The sequence below is a fragment of the Microtus ochrogaster genome, chromosome 16 (genome assembly GCF_000317375.1).
Source record: "Microtus ochrogaster isolate Prairie Vole_2 chromosome 16, MicOch1.0, whole genome shotgun sequence".
Taxonomy (NCBI): Eukaryota; Metazoa; Chordata; class Mammalia; order Rodentia; family Cricetidae; genus Microtus; species Microtus ochrogaster.
The window spans coordinates 48,586,729-48,612,430 of record NC_022018.1 but is presented as its reverse complement, the minus strand read 5'-3'; the positions used below and the strand labels follow the sequence as shown (position 1 = coordinate 48,612,430).

At 40.2% G+C, this 25,702-nt stretch overlaps 1 protein-coding gene across 2 annotated transcripts in view; it reads right to left on the bottom strand.

Moving 5' to 3' along the window:
• The window catches only part of Jarid2 (jumonji and AT-rich interaction domain containing 2), a 187,551-nt gene that overhangs the window by 87,125 nt on the left and 74,724 nt on the right, over positions 1 to 25,702 (bottom strand). The window contains exon 2 of one of the 2 annotated variants that reach the window (XM_005355099.3): positions 19,573 to 19,708. In XM_005355099.3, coding sequence (XP_005355156.1) covers positions 19,573 to 19,708 — 136 coding nt within the window. Of the gene's footprint in view, positions 1 to 1,476; positions 1,610 to 19,572; positions 19,709 to 25,702 lie in introns of those variants that run through there. The other variant, XM_013349110.2, reaches the window with a different exon arrangement.

The following is a 25,702-nucleotide window of genomic DNA, read 5'->3' as shown; positions in this document are numbered from 1 at the left end:
ACAGACTTAAGGCTCAGCATTGACCATCTCAGGTCAAAAGCTGCCTTCCTTATAAGAGGCAACACTGGGCTTATTAGGCAGCTATGGGAAACGAGCTGCAGGACAATGGGACAAGCAAGCAAAAGAGCTTTATTAATTTCTGCTTTAGAATACATCAATGAGACCAGTGTTTACAAAGTCTTCTACTGAGATAAACAGACATGGCAAAACTTGATATACCATACAGATAGTACAAGTTTTCTGTAAGAAAGTGCAATGTTTGCTTCATCACTAATTTGTCCCTGAAATGGAGAATGAAAATGAAGCTAGTTCTCCAAAGCAAGTGAAAATCTGGCTTACAGGCCGTCAGTGAATGCCATAAACTTTACAAGTTCATGCACTTTTTTTTGCTTATACCTTGCCAAAGCTGCACATGACCCACACAAATTTATGAATATGCTAACAGCTATCTATACCCTTAACCATGGCTACAGTTAGACACGTAAAGGTTCCAAGTTATATTTTATTTGTAGCATGAGAGAAAGATTTCCTCTAAGCTCATTACCTCAGTTGCACATAAACAAACAATTGCCAACCCACTTTTTAGATGATTATATTGAGAGTTCAAACAGAACCATACCCACTGATAACCCTACTGCTTCCCAGAACAGTCTTTCCAATACTGAAATAAAAAACTGTACAAGACTACAGGAATGTGGCCACAATCTGCCCTACAAATGATGGGATCCAATATTCATCTGACTTTATATACTTTATATACACTAATGCAAATATGGAATGCTACAAGATACAAGGAAATAAAGGAAAAATATAATACCAAATACAAGAAAAAATATAGAACTCTAAGTCTAAAGCACTCTGGTATAACCAGAATCACTTAAGAATGTGGCCTCTATTTACATGCCTCAGTTTCCTCAATATTTTAAGGGAAGACTAACATAAAAAGAACAGAATAAGGGAAATGAAATCAAGCATGCTATTTATAAAAGAAACTAGGAATAAAATGAGTTCACTTTAATCAAGCACCTATTTTTAAATAATGGCAAATGATCATATATATTGGTAAATTAATATCAATAAAGATATCTACTTTAGCGGAATGGCTGGTCAGTCCCCAGAGAAATGTCTAAATGCCTGGTTAAAATTGCAGATTTGGTCAAAATGGTCAACAGAGCTTAATGCACTAAAAACGGCATTAATTCTCTCTTGTAAATTTCCACGGTATCTTAGTAGGAGCCACCATTGCCCTTAGGAAAGAAGATATAAAATCTAAGAATATTAAGCAAATCCAAACACATTTTACATACTGCGTGTGTGCGTATGCATGTGTGTGTGTGTATCCCTTGCCACCCATAATGGATAGAATCAGGACCCCCAACAGGAAACCCCACAAAGGCCTATTTCTCCAACAAAAGCCAAATCAGACTGAAACGAATCACAAGCTATTTGTTTTTTCTTTTATTTATAGGAACAGACCTTCTATCCCAGGTTCCTCAAGATAAGCCACCAAAAACTGCACCTGACAGACCCGTGGAGCAGCCATCCTCAGAGCCGGATCATTGCAGAGACAGAGGAAGAAGGACAGAGGAAGGGAGGGAGGGAGGAAGGAAGGAAGAGCGCAGTGAGGCAGGCTCCCAAGCACTTGTCAACAATCCTCCCCTGTACGTAATAAGCAAGCGGCGGTGCAGATTCCGAACAGCAATAGGACAGCCGAACAGCAGCGAGGCCAAGGGGGAGGGGAGACAGTCGGGAGAGAAGATTATTTATGTGCCTGGAAGAGAATTGAACACTGAAGAGGAGGGGGCATCTGGCTGCCTTTTCCCCTCCTTGGTTTTTACCATCCTGATAGATTAAAATGAAAAAAGGCAAAAGAAAATAGCTTTCCATTCTGCCATTTCCCCGCGACCTGCAATGCAGACAATTCAAAATTACAAAATTTCTGGCACTTAGAGAGAAGGGATATGTTGGCAAGGGACAGTCACAATTTAATTGTACAGACTTTTGTGTCCAGGGGATGGCCTATTGTACGGTGCACTAAACACCCCCTCCCTCCTGCACACACCCATCTCCAACAACAGTAGAACAAGGGCAGTGTTTCAATGGTATCCCTTTTTAATATCATAATCTGTGTCATTCAGCACTTGCCTTTTATTTATTTTTATTTGTGTTTTTGGCTGGGAAACCTGGGCAGCTCTCCAGACAGACTGCAGAAATCTCTCTTCACATGCTCCTCCTCCAGCCCCTCCCTCTCCTTCCTGCAATTCCAGCAACCATGGGAGCTTCATTACTTATGAAGTGACCCAGTGGGCAGGCAGGAGTTACAGCAAGCACAGCACACCCCTCCCCCAGTCCTGCCTAGGCACCTCCCCATAGCCCATAAATTGCTCTAATCTAATCAAGCTGAAGCTGTTTTCCCTCATTGTTTCTTAAAGATCTTTCACAAAACAGGCTCTGTAGCCTGGCAGCTGCTGAGAGGGTGAAAAAGGCATGCATACAACTGGCCTCCAAAAACTGTACTGCATGTCTCTTTTTTGATTTTCAAAGTCAATGTCTTTGAAGCTTTTGAACTTCGTCTGGCAATGGTGATGTGCAAAACACATGCTTTACACTACACACATGCTTCTCTTTATGACCTGTAGGGAAACTAAAGATGGTGGCTGAGCCCATGAGCTCCACTGGGGTACTGAAAGTTCTACAAGATTTATATCAGGGCACTGCAAAACCCCATCCTAATACTTCGAATCTTTCCAGGCTCTTAAAACACAAGCACTAACTTAATTGAAACCTTTACAAAGGTTAAAGGAATATACTAGATTTTTCTGGGGCATGACGTCATCTGTCTAGCCGTTATCATGGTGATTTCTTAGGTCACCACGCCAGACAAACATGAATGCAGCAGTCCTGAGGAAGAAGGAAACAATCTTCTCTAAAGCCTATGAGATATCCACCACTTTTAAAAGACAATTATAGACAGAGTCTTATAGATAAATGGCCTGGTGCAATCTCACTATTTTATAAATAAAAGCTGTGGCCTAGGCTAGGTTGGTTTCCAACCATACTCCAAGTCACTATGTTTCCTTAGAGAGGAGTTCTGTGTCATTATGGGTCAAGTATATATTAACATACAAGTACAGCGTCTGAGACACAGAGAAGATTCTCTACAAGATTTCCTACCAGAGACCCACAAAATTCTTTCCCATGCAAAATGTTCTTGCAATGCTGAGCAAGTGTTTGGCATGTGTCCCTTTTGCAGCATAAATTGCACAGTCAACTAAGGACATTTGAATATCTTCTCTTCCCCAGCCACTTTCCTTTTGCAGGATTAATCTAGGGTCCTCAATAATGAAGAGCACCCAGAGCAGGGACCAGGGAAGAAGATGGGCAAGATAGTTCGATGAACACCAATTGTGGGGAAATGAGGTGAAAAGGAGAATCTGAAACATATATAGGTGGAGAGAAATCATATATAAATTCTAGTTTCTCTTAACACCTCCTGCCTCCTTTGAGAAGGCCTTTTCCAATCACCACTTGTTATGTCCTCTTCCCAGAAACTACAATAAACCAGGTGTTTATGTTTGTCATCTATCTTCTGCTGCAAGTTAATCCCACTTCTGTTGCAAATTAATCCCCTCTCTATTTGTGAACACCAGTAGGTTTCCTGCTGTTTAGATGAAGTGCTGACCCACTACCTATTGTCTTGAGCTTGATATTTTATTTTTAGAGGTAAGTTCCAATCTTAGCTCAAATATTACCAGCCTGCCTTTCTCTCACTTTTATAAATGAATTATGATACTGGATAGTAGATGAATTCCAGTTATCTCTCTACTTATCTTGACATCCTTGTTCAGAGGCACTGGAAATAATTTTCAGTGTGTTCCTAAAACCATGGTGTAATTCCTCTGTGGCTCTTGCAGAAAACAAGCATTAGTTTTTTCATGGATCTAGGAGCAGAATTAGTGGAATCCTTAGATACAAAAAAGGTTCAATTTACAAGTCGAATGAAAGCAAACTGGTTCCCCAAGCAGGGGTCAGACCCTACACAAGTATACATACTGGTCACAGTAGTCTCTGTCTACATGAAGACACCAGAAAGCAAAGCACTGCACTCAGAATACTACTTCTGAAGTGATTGTACATTCTAGAAGGATCTTACATCAAAGCAATTCTATGCAGCAATCAAGGTATATGGCTGCCATCTACCTAATTATTGCCTAAACCTCAGGACATTTTTTTGTCTCTTCCATAAGCAATAATAGCTAACATCTCATTACCACCAAGTTTGGAAAACTTCAACAAATTCTCTAGGTACATTTAGCATCTTAAAAAATAACCAGAACAAATTCCAACTTACACAATATCTTGTCTCTTAATAGCAAATCATTGTATAGCTTACTCCATTTTGAAAAGCTAAAACTGTACTATCTAATTAAATTAAAGACCTGAATAACCAACCTGAAAATTAAGGGTATGGTGGTTTACAACTAAGAAGACTAACACAAAAAAACACCACAAGTTCATGGTAAGTCTAGGTTAACACAGTGAGTTCCAGGCTACCTTCACCACATAATTTAAAAACTGGTCTTAAACAGGCAAACGGGAATAATCATTCAGCCCATATTGAGATCCAATTGTAAAGAGAAAAGGGCAAGACTGAGAGTTGCAGCATCGAGGAAAGGTTCATGCACAACCCCAAGCTGCACAGACACATGCTATGTTAACAATTGAGTTTTGTGAAATTCCTCCCCACAATGCAAGAAAATCCATACAAAAAAAAGAGACAGTATGGGCTGCCATGTGGGTTAACTGACAGATTATGAGGCTGTGGAGCCTAGAATTTTTCAGAAAAGAAGTGCGGGTTCTTAATGAGCAGACTGTATAGAGCTATGGAAAAATCGCCAATCCATAGCCATACATTCCACGCCTATGGATTCAACCAGTGACAGATTTAAAAAAGAAAAAGGAATTGAGGTCAAAAATTTACATCTGGTTTTAAGAAATGACCCAGCAGCCTGGGCTGTTTTTTCAGAGGACCCATGACCAATCATCAGAACCCAAAAATCAACTCACAACTTGAATCCAATCCCTCTTCTGGCTTCCTCAGGTACTGAACATACATGATACAAAGACATCATCATTTATGCCCTGGCAATGCTTAAGCATACATGAACAGTTCTTCAGTTGTTCCTATCCTGGGGAGTCCTAGATGCTGTGTTATTGTCATAACCAAGGTTCCAGTCTTTATGCTGTCTATCCGGCGGGTTGGGTGCCTTCACTTCACCTTATCCCTCTCCAAGCAGTGCTATCTTCAAGTATCTGCATGCATGCAGGCAAATCGCCCATATACAAAATAAAAATAATAAATCTTAGAATGATATCTGCATCTTTAATAGTGCTCCTTTCCTAAACAAGACAGCATGGCTATTTTTACAAGACTGCTCTGTGTTCTAGAAAATCTAATCCAGAAATGCTCTGCACAGACTACTTAGTATTCATTAGGGACTTCACTATATTGCCCGGACTGGACTAAACTAACAATTATTCTGGTTTGCACAAGACCATGACTGACTCTACAGCTTCTTCACAAAAGAAATGGAGTTTCCATGATCTTTGGTATCTACAGGACTCCCACAACATTTAGTCAAAGGATGCTTATACCAACCTAAAAAGTCTTCTGGTTCTGTGGCCAAATTTCATTACATTGATCCTGTAAGCAGGGTGTGATTTTTAAAAAATGGGGGGGGGGATGTTTACCCGCTGTGCTAATATTTTACTTTTAAACCTATTATTACAGGGAAGATACTATGGCAATTGTATATTAAGCATTACTTGTTGAGGTTTTTATGTAACTGAAATTTAATACATTGGCTCTATACCAAGTAGAACTGGGTATACACACTAGTCTGGCTTGGAAGTCTTCCAATTGGACATGAAAATTCCTAAAATGCCAAAAAGGGTTGCACTGTGTAATGTGTGCAGTTGCCCTGTTAACATCAGCCCACACTATACAATTACAAAGTAAGGCCAATCAATAACTGTAATAACTCAGAAGATCTTACATCAAAGCAATTCTATGCACCAATCAAGGTACATGGATGGCAAATTTAGTCAAACTACCTTGTTTGCAATGATAAAACAGGGCTACAATTAAACTAGAGAAAAAAAAACAAATAAAACCCCTGAGAAAAGGTAACCATTAGGGAGAATTCACCCATGCACATGCACCCACACAGGAGCAAACAAGTAATGACAGACAGCCTCCGCATAAAAACAGAACTGTCTCAAAGAATCAACTGCATCTTTCTCCAGAAGAGAGAGGAGACACAAGATAAAATATTTGGTGCAGAACCCATTCCTACTTCATGGATGTGAAACGCCCGGTATGCTATAAAATCACCAGTCTTTAGCAATGCACAAACAGTACTCTGTGAACTGGCTACTCAACTGTCCTCTGTCAGTGCAGAAGCAGAAAAGTGTGATTGACAGAAGGATGCTCCTTCAGGAGGAAGCAGCACTGAAAACATCCTCATTAAGATTGGAAGGGAACCATCCCAATAAACAAATTTTGGATAAGGAGTGGGTGGGATTGACTGAATGATTTGGGGGGTGGGAGGTGGTGCTCTATCTGCATGTTTGCCTGTATGAAGAGCACACTGGATGCGAGTATAGATAGTTGTGAGACACCATGTGGTTGCTTGGAATTGAACTTAGGACCTCTGGAAGAACAGCCAGTGCTCTTAACCACTGAGCCATCTCTCTAGCCCTGGGAGACAGGTGTGGGGGGGGGGGGGGGGGGGGGCTTTGTTTGTTCTGGAAAGAATAAGAAGCCATACCAAGTTAAAGATGGTGGTGATCAATCTTTTGAGAATCCTTTGAACATACTATAAACACAGTGTAAGCCAAATTCACTCATAAATATAAGGGAGGGGTACTGTTGAAAAGAAAAGAAATAACCTAAGACGTACTGAACAGGAAATGTCACTGGAAAATTGCTACAGAAAGGTGACTACTGAAGAGCATTGATTCTCTCACACACAGCTAGTGTGACTTTAACGTAATAAAACATTTTAAGAAACTGCCTGGCAAAATGGTTCAGTGGATGAAAACACTTGCAATGCAAGACAGCCAGAATCGACAGTGGAGAGAGAAAATGAACTAAGGAAAGCTGTTCTCTGAACTGCACACATGAGTACATATTTGCAGGTATTCAAACCACAAATGCACAATTACACACAATTATAAAATGTTTTTGTAAAATGGATTCCAACAAGTCAATGCCAAAGTCCAATAATGTCATATCTAGAAGTTAATACTAAGAAATGAGAAAGCAACAATTTATTTGCAGAATTACCAGTTTGTTACTATTTATAGTGTCTATGGCATAATATCTTCTCCTGTTTGGGTCCCCATTGTGACTTCTGAGACCTACCTTTCTTTTCTCTCAAACCACATCAAGATGGCTTCCAAAACAATTCTGAATGAAAATCATTCTTTAAGTAACTGACTTGGTAGCAGCCCTGGTCTTTAATCTTAGAAATCATCCACCAGTCATGGATCAAGTACCACTTGAATCAAAGCAGATTGGCACTCAAATTTTGCTACCTATAGCCCACAGGATTATGGGCATTAACACACCGTTTTTTCCCTCCCACAGAAACTTCAAAAAACCTTGCATGATTTCATCTATGTTACACAGAAACATACAAGAGTCTCCTGGCCCAACAATACATTGTAGAATCAAAGAGAAGACAGATGATATCCTATAAATACTAAAGCAATTCTCTGCTACACCCAATATGATAATGCCACTATATGGTAGGTGCATGCGCTTTTTGTCTCTGTGTATATATGTTCATTTACAACGTGTGCCTGGTGCCCTTGGAGGTCAGAAGATAACATCAGAACCCCAGTAAGTGAAATTATAGGCAGTTGTAAGCAGCAATTTGGGTGCTGGGATCCAAACCTGGGTCATCTTATCTGCAAAAACAGGTTCTCCTAAACACTGAGCAATGCCTCCAGACACACAAAATCCAAAATCCCTTATGAAGCTCAAAAAGACCCAGCACTTAAAGTACTTTGGATTTCATATTGCTGATGTTTAGCCAGAAAAGTCTTCAAAATATTCCAAAATCCAAAAACACTTCTGATCCTGATGACTTCCGGTAAGGTATACCTAATGCATAATCAGTAATACAATGAAAATTAAGGTCCAATGTCAATGTTAGTTTCAACACATTCAAAATTCTGATGTGTTCAATACTGCCTAAGATTGCTAGAATCCAGAAATTTCAGCATAATATGACTTGACAGATTGTAATGTGCATGGCTACAAAATATACACTCTTAAGTTCAAAACCGGTATTAAGGTTTCTCTTCCATGGTTTCATACATGTCAGATGGACATTCTCCACAGTTCCTTTCTCATGCAGTAAAGGCCAGTTCAAAGTCAGTCTGTGTTCAACCACTACTACCCCAGGCGGCTCACAGTTCTTAGAGGCAAACAACTGTACACAGTGGTGGGAGCATCTGCTGATTCACATGACCTGTGGGACACTTCTTCCTTAACCATGCCATTGAGGATAGCCCGGTAGGAGAAACCGAAGGTAGCTGATCTTAGAATAGATTCCTGATTTCAAGATGCTGACATCCAGATTCTTGGAATATTGCACACCTAGTTCCATTTCCAATTTCCGAGTGGTCTGCTTAGTGGTGCAGCTACTGTTTTATGAAGGTCAATCCTCTCTGAAAATGTTCTTTCTACTAGATAACAAAGTATTCAAATGAATTCTCGTTAATCCTTAGAACTTCACTCTTGCCAGGCATTGCTGGCACACACCTTTAATCATAGCAGAGGCAGGTGGATCTCTGTGAGTTCAGGGCCAGCCTGGTCTACAAGAGCTAGTTCTAGGACAAGCTCCAAAACTACAGAAAACCCCAGTCTCAAAAAAACAAGGAAACGAGAGAGAGAGAGAGAGAGAGAGAGAGAGAGAGAGAGAGAGAGAGAGACTCTCGAATGAGAAAATTACTATCTTAAGTAGAAAAACAATTAACAGAGAAGGCGAGCAAACAGGGATTTCTCCTTGTGCGTTCTTTGAAGGTGGCCTAGAACAATCTTTCTGATGATTGAAAATATAATCCTCCTAATCTAAGCTGGCATTGGGTGAATGTCCAGCCACTGCCTACACTCTGCCTCTAAATGGTCTGTACTCATGGTTCCAGGGCCATGAACATAGCCAGCTTCATCTGTACCTGTTTTTGAAACATACATGGAATTATAAAGAAGACTTCTTAACCAAAAACAGCTCAAGATAAGAGCAGACTACCCTCAAACCGTATAGCTAAGCTTCACTAATTTGCACAGGGAGGTTAAAACCTAGAATTATCAGCATCTGTTCTCTATTACCAACAGCAGCCACTTGATGGCAATCTTAACCTGCTCCCTTGGAAGTCTTCCATAAAAGGAGACCTTGGGAAGGCCAGTGGAACAGTCACGGGCTGCACAGTGAGTAACTAAGGGGCTGGAAAGGCATCTCCACTGGATTACAAGAGACAGACAGAGAAAAGTGATGGAGTATCACTTTACAATGAAGTATGCAGCTTTGTATGCAAACAAATATTATTTTTAAAAACAAAATTTGTTTTCAACAACATTTTTGTTCAATCCATATTTTCTTTCACATGGTATGTGTCTTATACATCTCAGGACACAAGAAAGTATACTAGAACTTTCTGTTTTGTGCTTCTTTGTTTTTGTTTACACGTGAAAAGCCAGATAACCTGAAAGTTTGTGTACACACACACACACACACACACACACACACACCTCCAGATGACTGACTGCATTTATCTGTCAATACAATTACAAGATATCAAAAAAAGAAATGTGGTCACATTAGCAAATACTTAACCACCCACTTCCTGAGCTACTTTTCCTAGTAACAAATTCTCCTATCTCCTTCAAAGCTGGGAACAGTCTTAAAGATACTAGAAAGAAGAACAGAAAAGGGTAAAAGGAAGCACTAAAGGATGAGCAATGACATGAGAGATAATCCAAGAGGAAAGGAGACTAGGAAGGCTCATGGGCACAAGGAGAGATGAAGGGCAGCAGGATGGTTGGGAGAGGAGGGGAATAAACACTAAAACTGTGTTTGAGAATACAATCAGATATTTGATAACTTGTATGTTTAATGATTTTTAATTTACAAAAAGAAATTACTTTGAAAACAAGAGTTGTTTTATAAATTCTTATTGTGGGAATCTTATCTTTATGGAGGATTCATAAATTGTTTCTATTTATCTAAGTGGTAAATAAAATAAATAGGAGGCTAAACCCAGAAAGACTGGCTTTGAATTATGGCACTACAGGCTCAGGTTGGATAACCAAACTGCTACTTCATTCTTAGGGTATAGTTTTCCCCCAGCCACAAAAGTTTGTTCTGATGACTGAATGAAAAACCAAAGATTTCTAACACTCACTGTGAAACATGAAGATTAGTTTAGTTATTACAATTCCTGCCCACTGCAAGAGTCTAAAGAATGAAATCCAACTTACATTAAGTCTACTCAAAATTATTTTGCTGGCCAAAGGGCTTGCAGATCTGAGATGACATTTATAGGAGGCAAATGAAATTCAAATACAGCTAATAGCTCCCCTCTCTTACTGTGTAATTATGTGTACTCATTATTTGTGTAGCATGTTATTATTTAAATGTCCCTAATTTTATCCCCAGCAGGTCAAGAGCCTTCAAGAATGGCCAAGGTCCCAGCCTCTGCAAGCTCTTTAGAAAACCTTTGTCATTTTATTACATCAAGGGAAAGGGGCATTATCAACATCGTGAAGAATAAAAGGCTCAAAATCAGCAGATCTTAATGCTGCCTCAGCCCTCCGCCTAGTACAGCAAAGACCTTCAATAATGATGTCTAAGTCATGATTTCAAACCACAACACTGTACTTGCTTTAACAAGGCAAAAACTTTTAGTCCTTTGTCACTTTGGTAGAACCAAAGCAAGATGGATAGTTGGTGTACTATCTCAGAAATTGGGGTTCAACCTGAAGATTCAAAAAGCAAAATAGCCAGCCACTAGCTCTCACCTCAACCACAGTCTGAAATGGTGAACCTGCCTCCAGGAATGAATCTGTCGAACTGTCTTCTCCCATCTTATAATTGTCTCTTATGACTGGGATTAAAGGCATGCACATCCTTGTTTCTATGGCAAATGAGAGTGGCTACTGGGATTAAAGGTGTGTGTTATCACTACCTGGTCTGTAAGGCTGATCAGTGGGGCTCATTTACTCTCTGATCTTCAGGCAAGCTTTATTTATTTAAATACAATTGAAATGCCACTACATTTCCACTTTTTGTCTAAAATAAAAAAGACTATAACTAATATAAGAAAAACTACAGTAAGCAAAATAATTATATACAATATATACAGAAAATAAATACATCAACAACACCTAGTCCACTTGCATATGACAAATTCAGAGATAATAATCCATATCTATTCTATCTTGATGAGTCCAAAGTCTTGTACCTAATTTACTTTCTCTCATAACCTGGATTACCAAACAAATCAAACTTTTGATATCTCTCAAACTTACATCCTTTTACATTTCTTTAGTGAATTTCTTTTCTGAGTTTCATGAACACAGGAGACAATAACTATAACTATCTGGTCTTCAAGTCCCTCAGAGACCCAAGAAGGAAATAATATTAACTGAGTAAGGGAGAAGTACAAATAAACAACTTCCAAAAACTGTGAGTAATGCCAGAACCAGATGGCTGCCTGGACAGTCACCCAAGGTTCCTCTACAGGGCTGGGGCATGCATCTTCAGTCTACAGGCCTATCATATCTGACAGACGTCCAAGGGAAGCAGGATATTTTATGTCCTCCTTGTCTAATTAGGACAGCATACTGTCAGGTGTGGAGGCAGGAACATTTTCTTGCCCAGTGGCTTACGTTTATCACAAAGAAAGTAAGCTCCATATGGAGTTTCTTTGATGCCCATTATCTTCTCTGAAGTAGAATGGTGTTGCCAGGAGCATACATGTCTCATTGTCCTAAAATAGGAACCTAAGTTATTAAAACATCTAAAATGCCATATTCCATAGATCTCTGAAGTGTATAAAGATACACTGTCTATATAAAATATCTTTCTTTGACCATGAAAACATACCTATTGTAGCTACAAGTTCAATTTTACTAGATGATTAACTACTAACCTCTATTTCCTTACTATCCTAAACAGTTCGTAAAAATTAAGGACTAGAAATTTGCATTGCGTTACTAAATGAGATACATAGGTACAATTATCTTGAACAAGAGTAGAAATATATGTACAGTATGTTTTTTAAAAATTAGTCACAAATTTGTATCAATATGCAAAATTTGTAAACAATATACTAAAGTTCAATCAAATGTAAACATTTAAAACTAATCTTTTATCTATATCCTCCCTTTTTCTTTTCGTAATAGATTCAATAATCTACCCTTGTCCCTAATAATGATATAATGAATCACTGAAAATCCAAAAACCACCCACATCACCTCTTGGGATGTGGGCATTGTATTCTTAAAATTACTTCCTGCTATCTGGGGACGACACTATCTTTGGGGAATCCTGAAAGAATAATTTGGGTTAACTGTAAAGTCCTGGAGAGATACTTGTATCATTCAGTCTATGCATCACGGGAAAGTGCAGGGCTCGTCTCAAGTGCTGACTAGAATAGTCTGTGAGGCTGGGTCATCTCATCTAGCCATCTTGAAATTGTTCTGAGTAGTTTGTAGTCCAAATCCAATCTCTAAGGGGTGCTATCATCTGAACGGTGTCATATGAAACAGGTGGAATCGTTGTTGTGGGGCCCCATCTTCTTCCTGGAGACTTCAAAGATTACTGTAGGAAAATGTGTTGTTCATTTATATCAAAATGAACCAAGTTTGAATTTCAATGGAAATATACTGTAGTAGCACAGTGATGAAAATAGGTATGGGAAGAAGTAAAATCTTTGAAAGCAGAATTTTGATAACTTTAGTTTCTAGATTCTATCTTCCCTCTGTCCCACACCAGGTGGCTCTTGATAGAGACAGAAACTCTGAAATGTTCTTTTTCCCCCCCACAATGTGTTTTGATTCAGAGAAGGATAGCCACTGTCCAACTCCAAAGCCAGCTTTGATTTTTAAGTGAGTCTTGACCACCATTATACTGAGAAATACAGAGATATGTGTATTTAGGTAATGAGATTTTACCCTGCAGAATATATTGATACCATAAGTCAGATTTCTCTTAAACTTGGTGATTCTTTGTGAATAGCTACCTTTTCTTCTTTAGGCATGTAGAGGCCCAAGGTCTCTTTTCAAAGACGGGCATTTCTGTGCAAAGCAGAACAGAGCCCTATCCCAAGTCTTATGAGGTTTTCTTACAAACTGTAGCATTGTCATCTCTATGAATAAGCTGTCATTTCTCTTTCTCAAGACGTTTCTCTTTTTCAAACTAAATTTTTATTAATTTTGATGGTATCCATAGCTTTTCTTCTCCCGTGGAAACAAGGCTCCCTCATACCAGCATGTCACTGATGTAGCAGAAGTTGTGTCTTTAGAGAAATTTGTCATTAGAGAAAAACTATGTCAATTACATCCCACTATAAATGTGAAAATAGCATTGTTTTAAGTTTTTTAATTGACTTTTTCTAAAAAAAAAAAAATCCTACAGCAGAAAACAATAGTCTGGAAACATCTCTGTTTAAAAATGACAAGAGGAAAGACTAAAGATGTTATACTCAACATAATAATTTCAAAGATTTTGTGTAACTTCATGTGTTCTGTGTTGCAAATTGTCTTCTGAAAGCAAAGGCTACTTGAACTATATATAACTCCAATTCTGCTACTGTGAAATAAATGCCTATGTGACTCAAAACATGTTCCACATGTGAATTCAAAAGGCAATTTTACTCAGCCTAAAGATGAGGTGTCAGAATGTTAAAGCATGTAATGGCAGAAGACCTCCAAGATGTAAGGTATGCACATAGAAACAGAGGTGATAGGTGGATCCAGGAAACTCTGCCCTCCAGACACAAGATATAAATAAAGAACTAACAGATAATACATGCACAAGTTCTCAAGACATATGAGGTCCCCTCACTGTAAGGAGAAGCAGACATTTTATCTACCCCCAAGTAAGAAGTTAACTGCAACTGATATGGGTCGGGAGGGGACAGTCAGTTTCCTCGACTGGAATACCACTGACTATTCCAGCCGCACTTCAAGGTAGGCCCCTTGCCCATAAGTAGTTGGTCAAAACAAAAACTGTCTCAATGGATTATTGTGAACTTGTATTTTCTTAAAATAATCTTTCTACCTCCCCTTCTCCCATAGCCACCTGAGCCTTGAGGGGGAAAGGTTTGATGAAAACATCCCATTTTTGAACTGAGTGCACATCCATACCTTTTAGCTTGGAGATATTTTGTCATTTCAAGCCTTTTTTTTCTTATTGCCTTTTTTAACTTGCAGGGGGTATTTGTTTCTTTGAAAACACAGGGAGAGTTAAAGAACAAAGTTGGAAGTGGGTAGGTAGGGAGGATCTGAAACTGAGGAAGGGAGAAAAAAACATGACCAAAATATTTTTTTCAGTTAAAAAAGAGTATAGGGGCCGGGCGGTGGTGGCGCACGCCTTTAATCCCAGCACTCGGGAGGCAGAGGCAGGCGGATCTCTGTGAGTTCGAGACCAGCCTGGTCTACAGAGCTAGTTCCAGGACAGGCTCCAAAGCCACAGAGAAACCCTGTCTCGAAAAACAAAAAAAAAAAAAAAAAAAAAAAAGTATAGGGGAAGAGAGCCCTACCTCTGGACATATGATGTCAGCTCCTGGTAAAGGGCCCTCTATAATGGGCAATCTTAAAATTTATGGCCACCACATACATTTTCATAATAATAAAAAACAAAACAAAAAACCAAATGAGTGTACATATCTACACACGTGAGCAGGTGCCTACAAAAGGAAGAAGAGGGAGTGGGAGTCCCAGAGCTGGAGGTGTGAGCAGCTGTGAAAGGGAACCAAGCTTTAGTCCTCTGACACAGCAATCTCTCCGCTGTCCACAAATTACAGCCGCCGATTCCTTGCTTCATCACCACACCCCCATTAATCTATTCCATGACTACACAGGACCTAAGCAAGGAAGTGTTTCTATGGGTAGGCTGTGAGCAACAGCCTCCTATGACAAGTGTTTTGGCTTAGATGTGCTATGGCCCCCCATAGGCTTTCTGAACATAGGTTCTCAGCTGGTAATGGTGCTGTTTTGAAAGGTTGTGGAAGGAAGAGGATGGGGCTTCTCTGGAGGAGGACACTGAGTTTCCATAGCCTGGCTATAATTCTTGTAACATTGTGTAGTGAGAGGGGGCTGCTTGCTGGTTCCCAACTGCTTAGCCCCTAAATAATCACACAGAATATGTACTAATTAAATCACTGCTTGGTCCATTAGCTCTAGCTTCTTATTGGTTAACTCTTACATATAAATTTAACCCATTTCTAGTAATCTGTGTATCGCCATGTGGCTGTGGCTGACCGGTACTGGCATCTTTCTCTGGCGGCACCTCCATGGCTTCCCTCTGACCCTGCCTTTCTTCCTCATTCAGCCTAGCTTTCCCTGCCTATCTATGTTCTGCCTTGCTATAGGTCCAAAGTAGTTTCTTTATTCATTAATGGTAATCAACAATGTGGATGCAATGTGACCAGCTGCTTCATGTTCTTGCTGACATGCCTCCCCATCATAACAGGCACTGTGAACTAAAATAAAAGCCTTTCCAGTGCTCCTTTTGGAGCATTAGGCAAACATAAGGGATCCAGAGAAAGCACAGGCAACATGCAATGAGAAGTCACTGTGTTCTCAACATAAAATTTCAGTGTCTTAAATCCTCCTCCATATGTGGTGTTGTATTCCTGTTAAGTTGAGGAAGGCGCACCCTCCCAAAGAGTTATTCCCATTGTGGGAATTCTGCTTTCTGGCTCGTCCCTATAAAATTGCCAATCTTTGCTAGCTAGCTAGCTTCAAAATTCTCCTGGAAAAAAAAAAATGATTCTTTTTGTTTAAGGGGTGGGGTGTTTGCTGAGATAGGTTCCTTGTTATGTAGACCCAGGCAGCCACAGAACTCACAAAAAAAAAAAAAATTGCCTCTGCCTCCCAATTTACCTGGATAAAGATTTTAATTGTTTTTTAGAAAGAAGGAGGAGGAGGAGGAGAAAAGGAAGGGGAGGGGGAGGGAAGAAGGGAGGAGGAGGAGGAGGAGGAGGAGGAGGAGGAGTCGTCAAAAGCCCTAATGCAAGTGTCACAGGCCATTTCACGCTGCACTGCCCTATGTCATGGGCAGCCTTTTGTGGTGACTACTGCTATGATCCTAGCAACGGTGGGTTCATATTTTCCAGAGTAGGGGCTTGAAGATTATAAATGTTAGGTAGGAGAAACAGAGACAAGAAAGAAACACACGGACATAGGATGGTACCTCAAGGGCAACTCAGCAAATACTGAATGTTCTGAGTTCATGGATGTTTAATTTTACATGTACTATTACACCCCAATACAAAAAGGGGAAGAAGGCAAAAGACTGCTTTAACATGATACAAAGGATAACTAGAACAGTTACTAGTTTTAATACGTTGAGACATCAAGCCATTAATTCATAAGAAAAACATTCTGTTGTTAAGGCAGTGAACCCACCTAGACCACTTATCCTGAAGGCAGCCACTCCCTAGTTCAAAAGAAGAAGCAAAAGTATGCTTGAATTCTCTGATCCTTGGTCAGGGTGGAGGGGACCCAACACTATGCAACCACACCCTAGGTCAGGGTGCTGACACAGCTGAACAACCTCAAACCCTCAGACAAGGTGGAATAGGCTCACATTTTGGGGCCTCTACATGCAAGCTGATAAAATAAATGAAACAGTATCAGTAAGACAGTGGCATATCCACAGGGACATCTTTGCAACACTATCTTTACAACAACTCAGGAAGTTGGCTGAGTCACGGGAAGGCTCTACAACTAAGAACACTAGCTGGACAAACCTGGACCAGATTTGATCCCCAGAACCCACAGGAGGTAGCAGGCATATACAACTCTATCAATCCTATAAGCAAGATAGGTGGCAGAGACAGAAACGGGCCAGAATATCTAGCCTGAAGTATGTGGCCCAGCAGCAACACATACAGGAGACCCTGCCTCAACAAGGCAGAAGATGACAACTGACTGATTCCCAAAAGTTGTCCTCTGAATTCCACGGTACTAGATAATAGAAATATAGACAGGCAGACAGAATAGACCAGATGGATGGACAGGTAAGACAGACCTGACATGGTGGTACCTAACTATTAACTTGTCAGTCAGAGGTATGAGGATCACAAGTCTGGGGTCTATGTAAGGGTAAAAGCGAAGTGCCCTGACAAAAACTTAAGTTTTACTATGCATATGGAAGTCATCAGTCATATAACAGAAATGCCTTTTGTAACTGTTATTACAATGTCTCAGTATTTTCACACTAATTTTCACAAAGTCTAAGCTAAATGTAGCCTGATGGCTGCAAGTACTGGGTGGAGATACAGGATTATCTTTAGTTTTTGGTCATTATCCAAATAATATCATTACTAAATCCTGGGGAACCTTCTAACTTCTTTTTCATAACACCTAATATTTCCAAGTTGGAAAAATTACAGTGAACTTCTGACAATGAACAAATAATAGCTCTATGGGACTGCCTGCTAACTCCTGCATAAGATAACATCCCTATTCACCAAAATAAAACCGCAACCAGTAGCTGCTGCTCCTCTACTCTTGCTCTGGAATCAAAGCTACTCTTCATCAACACTCCATGCCCAAACACTCACAAACTGAAGCAGGCAAAATACTATGTTACACTGTTAGAGTAAAGCACCATGCCAAATGTTTAGAAGGATTAGAGTTTACTGAATTACAAGCAGAATAGAAAATAGTTTCTACAGCTTATATAATTTCTCCAAATGAGCAGTTCAAAGATATGTTGGCTCAAATGAGCATTAAGGAAATCAGGAGAATATTATGTAGAACAAAACTGGCAGAGTCGAGGCTGAAGTGATGGCTCAGGGGTAAATAATGCTTATTATGGCTCCTCTGGAGGACCAGGATTCAATTCCTAGAATTCCTACTATCATCTCTAGCTCCGGTTCCAGGGTTAGTACTGCCTGCTGGAGCCCCCTCGGGAACTTGGCACACCCATGGTATATATAACATGGGCAGGCAAAACAACCATACATAAAAAATAAAATTTTAAAAAATGGTATAGTTATTTTGGGGTAAGAAAATGCCTATGTAAGACAGGAAACCAGGTAAGATTTGTGTCTTCCTTCAAGTCACTCTAACAGGGATTAGATCACCAGCTTCAAACAGCAAAACAAGTTAGGTCTACAATGGAGTTCACAGAGGTGGTCTTAAAAAACCCTGCCATGACCCTATGAAAGCGAGTCAACAAACAGATCTACTCTGTAAGTACTAGGTCCAATAAGAAACCATAGAGGACTCAGTTTACAATTGAGGCAAAGAAGACTCATCTCGAACATGTGAAAGGCAAGGACCAACATCCAAGATTGTTCTCTGACTTCTGTATTTACACAAATATAATCATCATATACAAACAAGGGAAATGAGGGGCTGTAGGGAGGCAGAGGAGATGAAAATTGGAAGCCATATATGAACTATTTATCACTTGGCACCTGGTATACTGCATGTGCTGATTCCCCTTGTGTACAAAGCTAAACCTTTGAGACAAAAACAGGATCTCTTCCCGTGGCCCTTTCTTTGCTCTTGACCTCATACAAAGTATAACATACATACAGTAGGCTATGTAATATGCCGCTGCTACAATAGACAATGAAATGTTTTGAAGTTTTAACGTTATTTCTTAAAAAAATCCTACTGAATGACAGAGAAAGTAATAAACACAGGAGCCAATTCTCTCCAGTTTTTCTTATCTCTTAGTTAAACACAGGAAGAGGTTTGTTTTTGAGACTAGGGATGCTAATCATTGTACACACAGTGCCTTGTAGCACAACTGTCAAGGCCTAGTCAACAAGGGCGCCAGCAGGGGGCTCACAAGACTAATGGCACATCATAAGGAGTAGAGGTTTTTAGGATATTTCTTATATGCAGAACACAGGGCTCCACATTTCAACAAGTTCATTAAAGGGTTCTGTACACATACTGTGTAGAAAGCCCTGGAAGGAAGGGAGGGGAGTAAAGGGGAGGGGAAGGGAAAGGAAGAGAAGGGAAAGGAAGAGAAGGGAGAGAAAGGGAAGGGAGAGAAAGGGAAGGGAAAAGAAGGGAGAGAAAAGGAAGGGAGGGGAGGGGAGGGGAGGGAGGGGAGGGGAGGTAAATGCAATATAGGCTTCACATTCAGTTCATGATCTCCACAACAGACCAAGGCACCTTCCCAATTCCATTGTGTAGTACATAAAGGAACAATACAAGGTCCACAATACATATTCATACGGCCACAACTGCTTATCTGACAAAGAAGAAGGCAAGAGAGAGACCGCGCTCAGTTTCTACTGTGCACTCACCATTCACTGTTTTCAGGCTCCCAGCAATGCCTTCCCCATGCTGCCTTTTCTGTGCATTCTTAAATTCCTTCAGAGACAAATACAGGACTTTCCGGACCACTCTCTCTTCTGACCACGGGATCCCATCGCTGTCATCCTGTGGAAATGTAAAGAGGAGGGTCATCAAAAATAAAGCACACAAATGTTACTATAAAGGAAGTATTCCAACAGGACACACTTTTAATACTACTGGGAAATAGAGTTAGGTGTATCTCCATGAGTTTGAGGTCACCCAGACCTACCAAAGCAGGAACCTAGCCATCCAGGGAAACACAGTAAGGTTGGTTTTTGTTTGTTTGTTTGTTTATTGGTTTGTTTGTTTGGGGGGGGGGATGTCAAGTTCCTAACAAGTATTATGTGATTTAGTACTACAATGTACAGTAGCAATACATTCCTTCTTCACAAATCAAGCTAATCACCCAATGAAGAAATGCAAATCTTACTTCCTCATGCACCTAACACTATTAATACTGAAGCTGCATGACCCCAGCAAAAACCAAAACTTGCTGTGGGACAATGGTTGTAGCCTGTCAATTGTATTTTAATAAAACACTGATTGGTCAGTAGCCAGACAGGTAGTATAGGTGGGACAACCAGTCAGGAAGTAGAGGCGGAAAATGAGAACAGGAGAATTCTGGGAAGAGGAAAGCTTGGTCTGCAGTCCTGACCCTGCCACAGAGCAAGCAAGATGTAACTGCCTCACAGAAAAAGGTACCAAGCCATTTGACTAACATAGACAAGAATAATTAAGAGTTAATAAGAAGCCTGAGCTAATGAGCCAATCAGTTTATAGTTAATGTAGACCTCTGTGTGGTTTCTTTGGGACTTAACAACTGTGGGATCCCGGCAGGACAGAAAACTCAGTCAACATATAAACTACAGTACATGTGTATATATTACATTACATATGTGGTTCTCTTTTGCTAAGTGGATTGGATACTGTGCATTTTAAGTAATAAAGAAGAGAATGTGAGAAAAGGGAACTACTGAGGGGTGGTTAGGACACAGCCCTAGGTTTGATCATGGAGCATGTGAAGTTAGTAATACCATGCGTAAACTAGGAAGAGATGCCTGTTGAGAAACCAGGAAGATTTTGTTTTCAGCAAAGACTCTGCTAGCTGAGAACATTCAGAGGTGCTGTGCTGTCCTCTGGACCTGTGCACTTTGCTAGTGAACAATCGCACGCCTACTTCTTCCACACCTACTTTTCAGACACTTTGGATGACTTCTCTATGAACAAAGAAAATGAAGTCTAGGTAAAAGCAGCATTAGAATACTCATGTTTACTTGTTCTTTCTGCTGGAGAAGCACAATAGCTCAGAACTGACATCCAGGGCATAAGGGCTGTACAAAAGACTTGTTTTTTTTATTCCCATTACAAATAAACAATGTAAAATCTCCATGGGCTTGTCCCACTCTTAAATTTCTAAACTCTACATAAATACAAACTAGTTCATAGAAAGAAATCCAACCACACAAAGATTATAAGCCCTACAAAAAGCTGCACATTTGTTAAGATTCAAGGATTTCCTAGAGCAGTGGTGACCCTTTAATAAAGTTTCTCACATAAAATGTTGCTACTTCATAACTAATTTTGCTACTATTGTGAATCATAATATAAATATCTGTGTTTTCCAATAATCTTAGGCAACTCCCATGGTAGGGTTGCTTGATGCCCCATCAAAGGGGTCCTGACCCATAGATAGGTTGAGAACTACTGTCCTAGATAAAATCCAAGAAAGAAGGCAAGATACAATTTCCCCCTTGCCCTGCTAGACTTCCCTTACGCCTGCAGACCTGTGAAAATGGCATTTCTTTTAGAGGACAGCAGCACATCCTGAGCTCTGTGTGGCCTTACACATATCAGGGTAGGATTTGGGGATTGACAGGAAAGCCAAGAAAGCCAAGAAACTGTATCAGCCTAACCTGAATAACATGAGCAAACTTCTAAAACTCTAATGGGAGAGAGGTCACCAGGAACCTTCAAATTCATGATTAGAACGAGAAACATAAAGGTTTTAAACCAGACTCCATTTGTGGAATTCAAATAATCAATGTGGCAGATAATGCGGATAAACAATATATGAAGAGTAAAATGGGGCTGAATTAAATTTTTATGGCAATTCTCCTGAGTTTGCAAATGCAAGCTCCTCTAGATTACCGGCAACCAAATGATATTGCTCACTCCTGGCAGGAGATGGGCTAGAACCCACCTCTTAAGCAGCCAGGACGTATTTATTAAAGCTGTCAGGCTTCAGAATTCTCTTCACTACCATCACATTCTCACTTTTTCATCTGGATCTCCAGAATAAACAATGACTGTTATTTCCTCCATCAACAGTTTATAAATCATAAAACCCCAAATAGCTCTGGGTATGAAACTCCCACGCAGATTTGCTGCATTCTGTGAACACTGGAGCCCTCATCCTGACTCAGACTCTAGATAAGAGAATTTTGCACTCCAACTGAGGTCTATTTAAAATATAAACCGAGTTATTGACATCAGCACTGTGATTACACCAATAAATGATGGGGGAAGAGTCTTCTGTTTTGAGTTGTTTTCATTGGTTAAATAAAGAAACTGCCTTGGCCCTTTAATAGGACAGAAAATTAGGTAGGCAGAGTAGACTGAACAGAATTCTGGGAGAAAGAAAGCGAGTCAGTCAGTTGCCATGATTCTCCCACTCCAGACAGATGCAGGTTAAGATCTTTCCTGGTAAGCCACTTGTGGTATTACACAGATTATTAGAAATGGGTTAGATCAGTATGTAAGAGCTAGCCAATAAGAGGCTGGAATTAATGGGCAAGGCAGTGTTTAAAAGAATACAATTTCCGTGTCATTATTTCGGGTATAAAGCTAGCCATGCGGGCAGCCGGGTGGCAGAACGCAGCCTGCCGTTCATCACTACAAATAAGTATTCTAAATATAGGAGAAGCAACCTATGAAAACATGGATTATACAGTTTCAAACACTAGACAATAAAATTCACACACATGTACACCTGTTGCTTTAGAATCGACAAGGCTGGTGAAGACATGCCACTGCAATAACATGACTGTGGATACAAAATATCCAGCATCAAACTCCCTTTCACAGCTGCAGAGCGGTGGGTATCCCACTGCTCCCTAGTAATACAGGGTACACAGAGGCAAGCCTCAGGACCCACAAGCTGTCCATGTAGGGTGAGTCCTAGTCAGTCTCAGAGGTCACAAAGCATTAATGGACAGCGGTCTGAGAGGAGCACAAAAACTCACAAATCCTTCTAAGCACTCCCTGTCTCACTCATGCCTTCTTTTTAGTTACCTAATGTATCATGAGTTGCCTTTAAAATTTGACACCAAGGATGAAATATACACTTCAGAATGTGAATTCTATGCCAGGGCAGGACTAAGAGAGGACTAACCTGCAGCACAGTAACATGGTAGGATCTCCTGGTGCCTGCAGTTAATCCTCCATGGAAGGAGGTGCAGAAGCATATTGTATCTATCACAAAGGAAGAGATCTAAGAAGTATCACATTTATCTCTTGAGGAACCACATAATTATTTGTACCAGTCTCCCCACACTGACAAAGAAAAGGGGGGAAAAAGGAAAAGAGAAAGAGGGGGAAGGAGACGGAGGGAGGGAGGGAGGTGAGAAGGCACATCTGTCTGCTGGCAGTGGTGGGGCACACCTTTTAATCCCAGCACTCAGGAGGCAGATCTCTTCGAGTTGGAGGCCAGCCTGGACTACAGAGATCCAGGAGAATTAGGGCTATTACAGAAACACGCTGTCTTTAAAAAAACAACAACAAAAAACTTTCTAAGAGAGCCGGGTGGTGGCGCACGCCTTTAATCCCAGCACTTGGGAGGCAGAGGCAGGCGGATCTCTGGGAGTTCGAGGCCAGCCTGGTCTACAAGAGCTAGTTCCAGGACAGGCTCCAAAACCACAGAGAAACCCTGTCTTCAAAAAACAAAACAAAACAAAAAAAAAACAAAACAAAACAAAACAAAAAACTTTCTAAGATTAAAACATGGGTATACAAGAATACAAACTGAGGTTTTCTCTGACCATGGTAAAAAAAAAAAATCAATCAAAACAAAACAAAAACCCTGGATAATGGTTTGGTGGTTGTTCCTGCTGCTGCTTTCCAATGACAGCTAACTCCTCAATAAAAGGGGCCAGCCATATGATGACTTCCGCTTGCAGAGCAGGTACCTCCTTGGAGACTCAGGAAAAGATTATGGAAAGTGGTACTGTCTGAACTGACAGCAAGGTGTACTGATTACTCACTGGTAGCCAGGCAGCCCTCAACATTTACCTACACTTAGTAATTGTGACTTCTCTCCTCAGCTGTCCATGAACCTAGTAAGACTTGCACTGGAGGTGGTGGTGCAACAAAAGTAAATGGGAAGGACAACACTGGAAAGGCATGATGGCCATTTTCTTCTCCTTGGGAAAAGCAATCAAAAACCTCTTGATTGTCTCAGACACCTGTAGCTAAATCAGTCTACACAAGACAACACCAGCCTGTTCCAACTACAACAATTTGAAAACAATGAAAGCATGAAACAATAAAAACGGAGATGGAGAGAGGAATTTATGTCACTAAACAAAAGTGGGCGTGAGAAGCACTGCGAAGAGAAAGGCTGAAAGGCCTACTTTTTCAGCCTGGGGTATGATCATTTCCTTCCTCGGGGTCCTCTCAGATCAACTCAATAATGCTAAAAACTTTTATGTTTTATCTAAAACAGAGAAAAGCTGGTCAAATAATTCACACCCAGAAATACAATAAGAAGGCAGGAAACATCCTAAGAAAGATGACATACATTCTAAACTTGATTCTAAAATGAAAACAAGTCAAGCAAAGTTCCTCCAGACATGTTTCCTGGGTTAAGGAAACTACTCTGAAAACAGTGATTCAAGGAGTTTTACTTCTCTCAAACTCTTATTTAAAAAATGTGTGCCTATATGTGATTACTGTCTTTTTTAAAGCTACAGTTGAAATTGGATTATGAACTTCTACTGAAAACCGATTTATTACATAATACAACTCTGACAGCCAGAATCTCAGGCCACCAACTGAGCTTTTATAAAAATCTGCTGGGTAGCTGCCAAGTCTGCTCTTTTGCGCCTGAGCATGTCAGACTTTCGGTGTCATGAAGGCAGTAAGCAGCATGGCAGGAAGATATCCACGTTTGCCAAGACAGAGTACACTAGGAACAGAGCAGACAGGGCTAATACCTCCCACACCTCTATTCCTGCCATATTCAAAAACACCAGATCTACAGCAGGATTATATCCAAGAATCAACAGAAGTCTAAGCTTCAGTTGATCTTTCCTAGAAGGAATAAAGAGGGTTAAAAATGAAATAAATTTTATTTCTGTGTTCAAAAAAGAAAACCAGGAAAGGTGTGGTGGTGTTTGTCTACAACCTCAGCAGGTAAAAGGTAATGAGTAGTACATTTTCTAAATTGTACTACCTAGTAAGGTCACCATCAGTCTTAGTAATGAATCAAAGAGCTTATCAAGTCACACTGGCCACATTTCAAGCATTCATACCAAATAAAAATGACAACTCAGCTATAAAAAGTTCTATCACAGAATAAAGTTCTACTGGACAGCACTGTGCATGATACTGGCTATAGTTTCAATTGACTTTATGTGCTATTTGATAATGTATTTTATTATATTATACTATGTGCCCATACACAGAACCATCCTTTCCGTGACTCCAACCCCGCCTGCTTCGTCTGGCCTTTTTAGCAATCCGGGAAGCTATATAGCATTCTGAAGATGATGTACAGATAGATGCTCCCGAACCTATCACAGAATTATGATCCGTGTTAAACCTCTTTCAAGTTGAAGACACTGGGAATTAGAAAATGCACTGAAGTATACATGCTTCCGGTGTTGTTTACCTACATATGTTTAAAGATTTCCCTTTTATTATTAGCTTATTTGTGACACACTTGCTGTGTCTCCCTCAATCTACTTTAACAGGTAGGTGTTGGGGAAGGGGAGGTTCTTTTTCAAACCACAAACTTAGGTAGTAGTCAGGTTGGTTGGCAGCAAGTATCTCTATCCACTGAGCAGTCACACGGCCTATAAA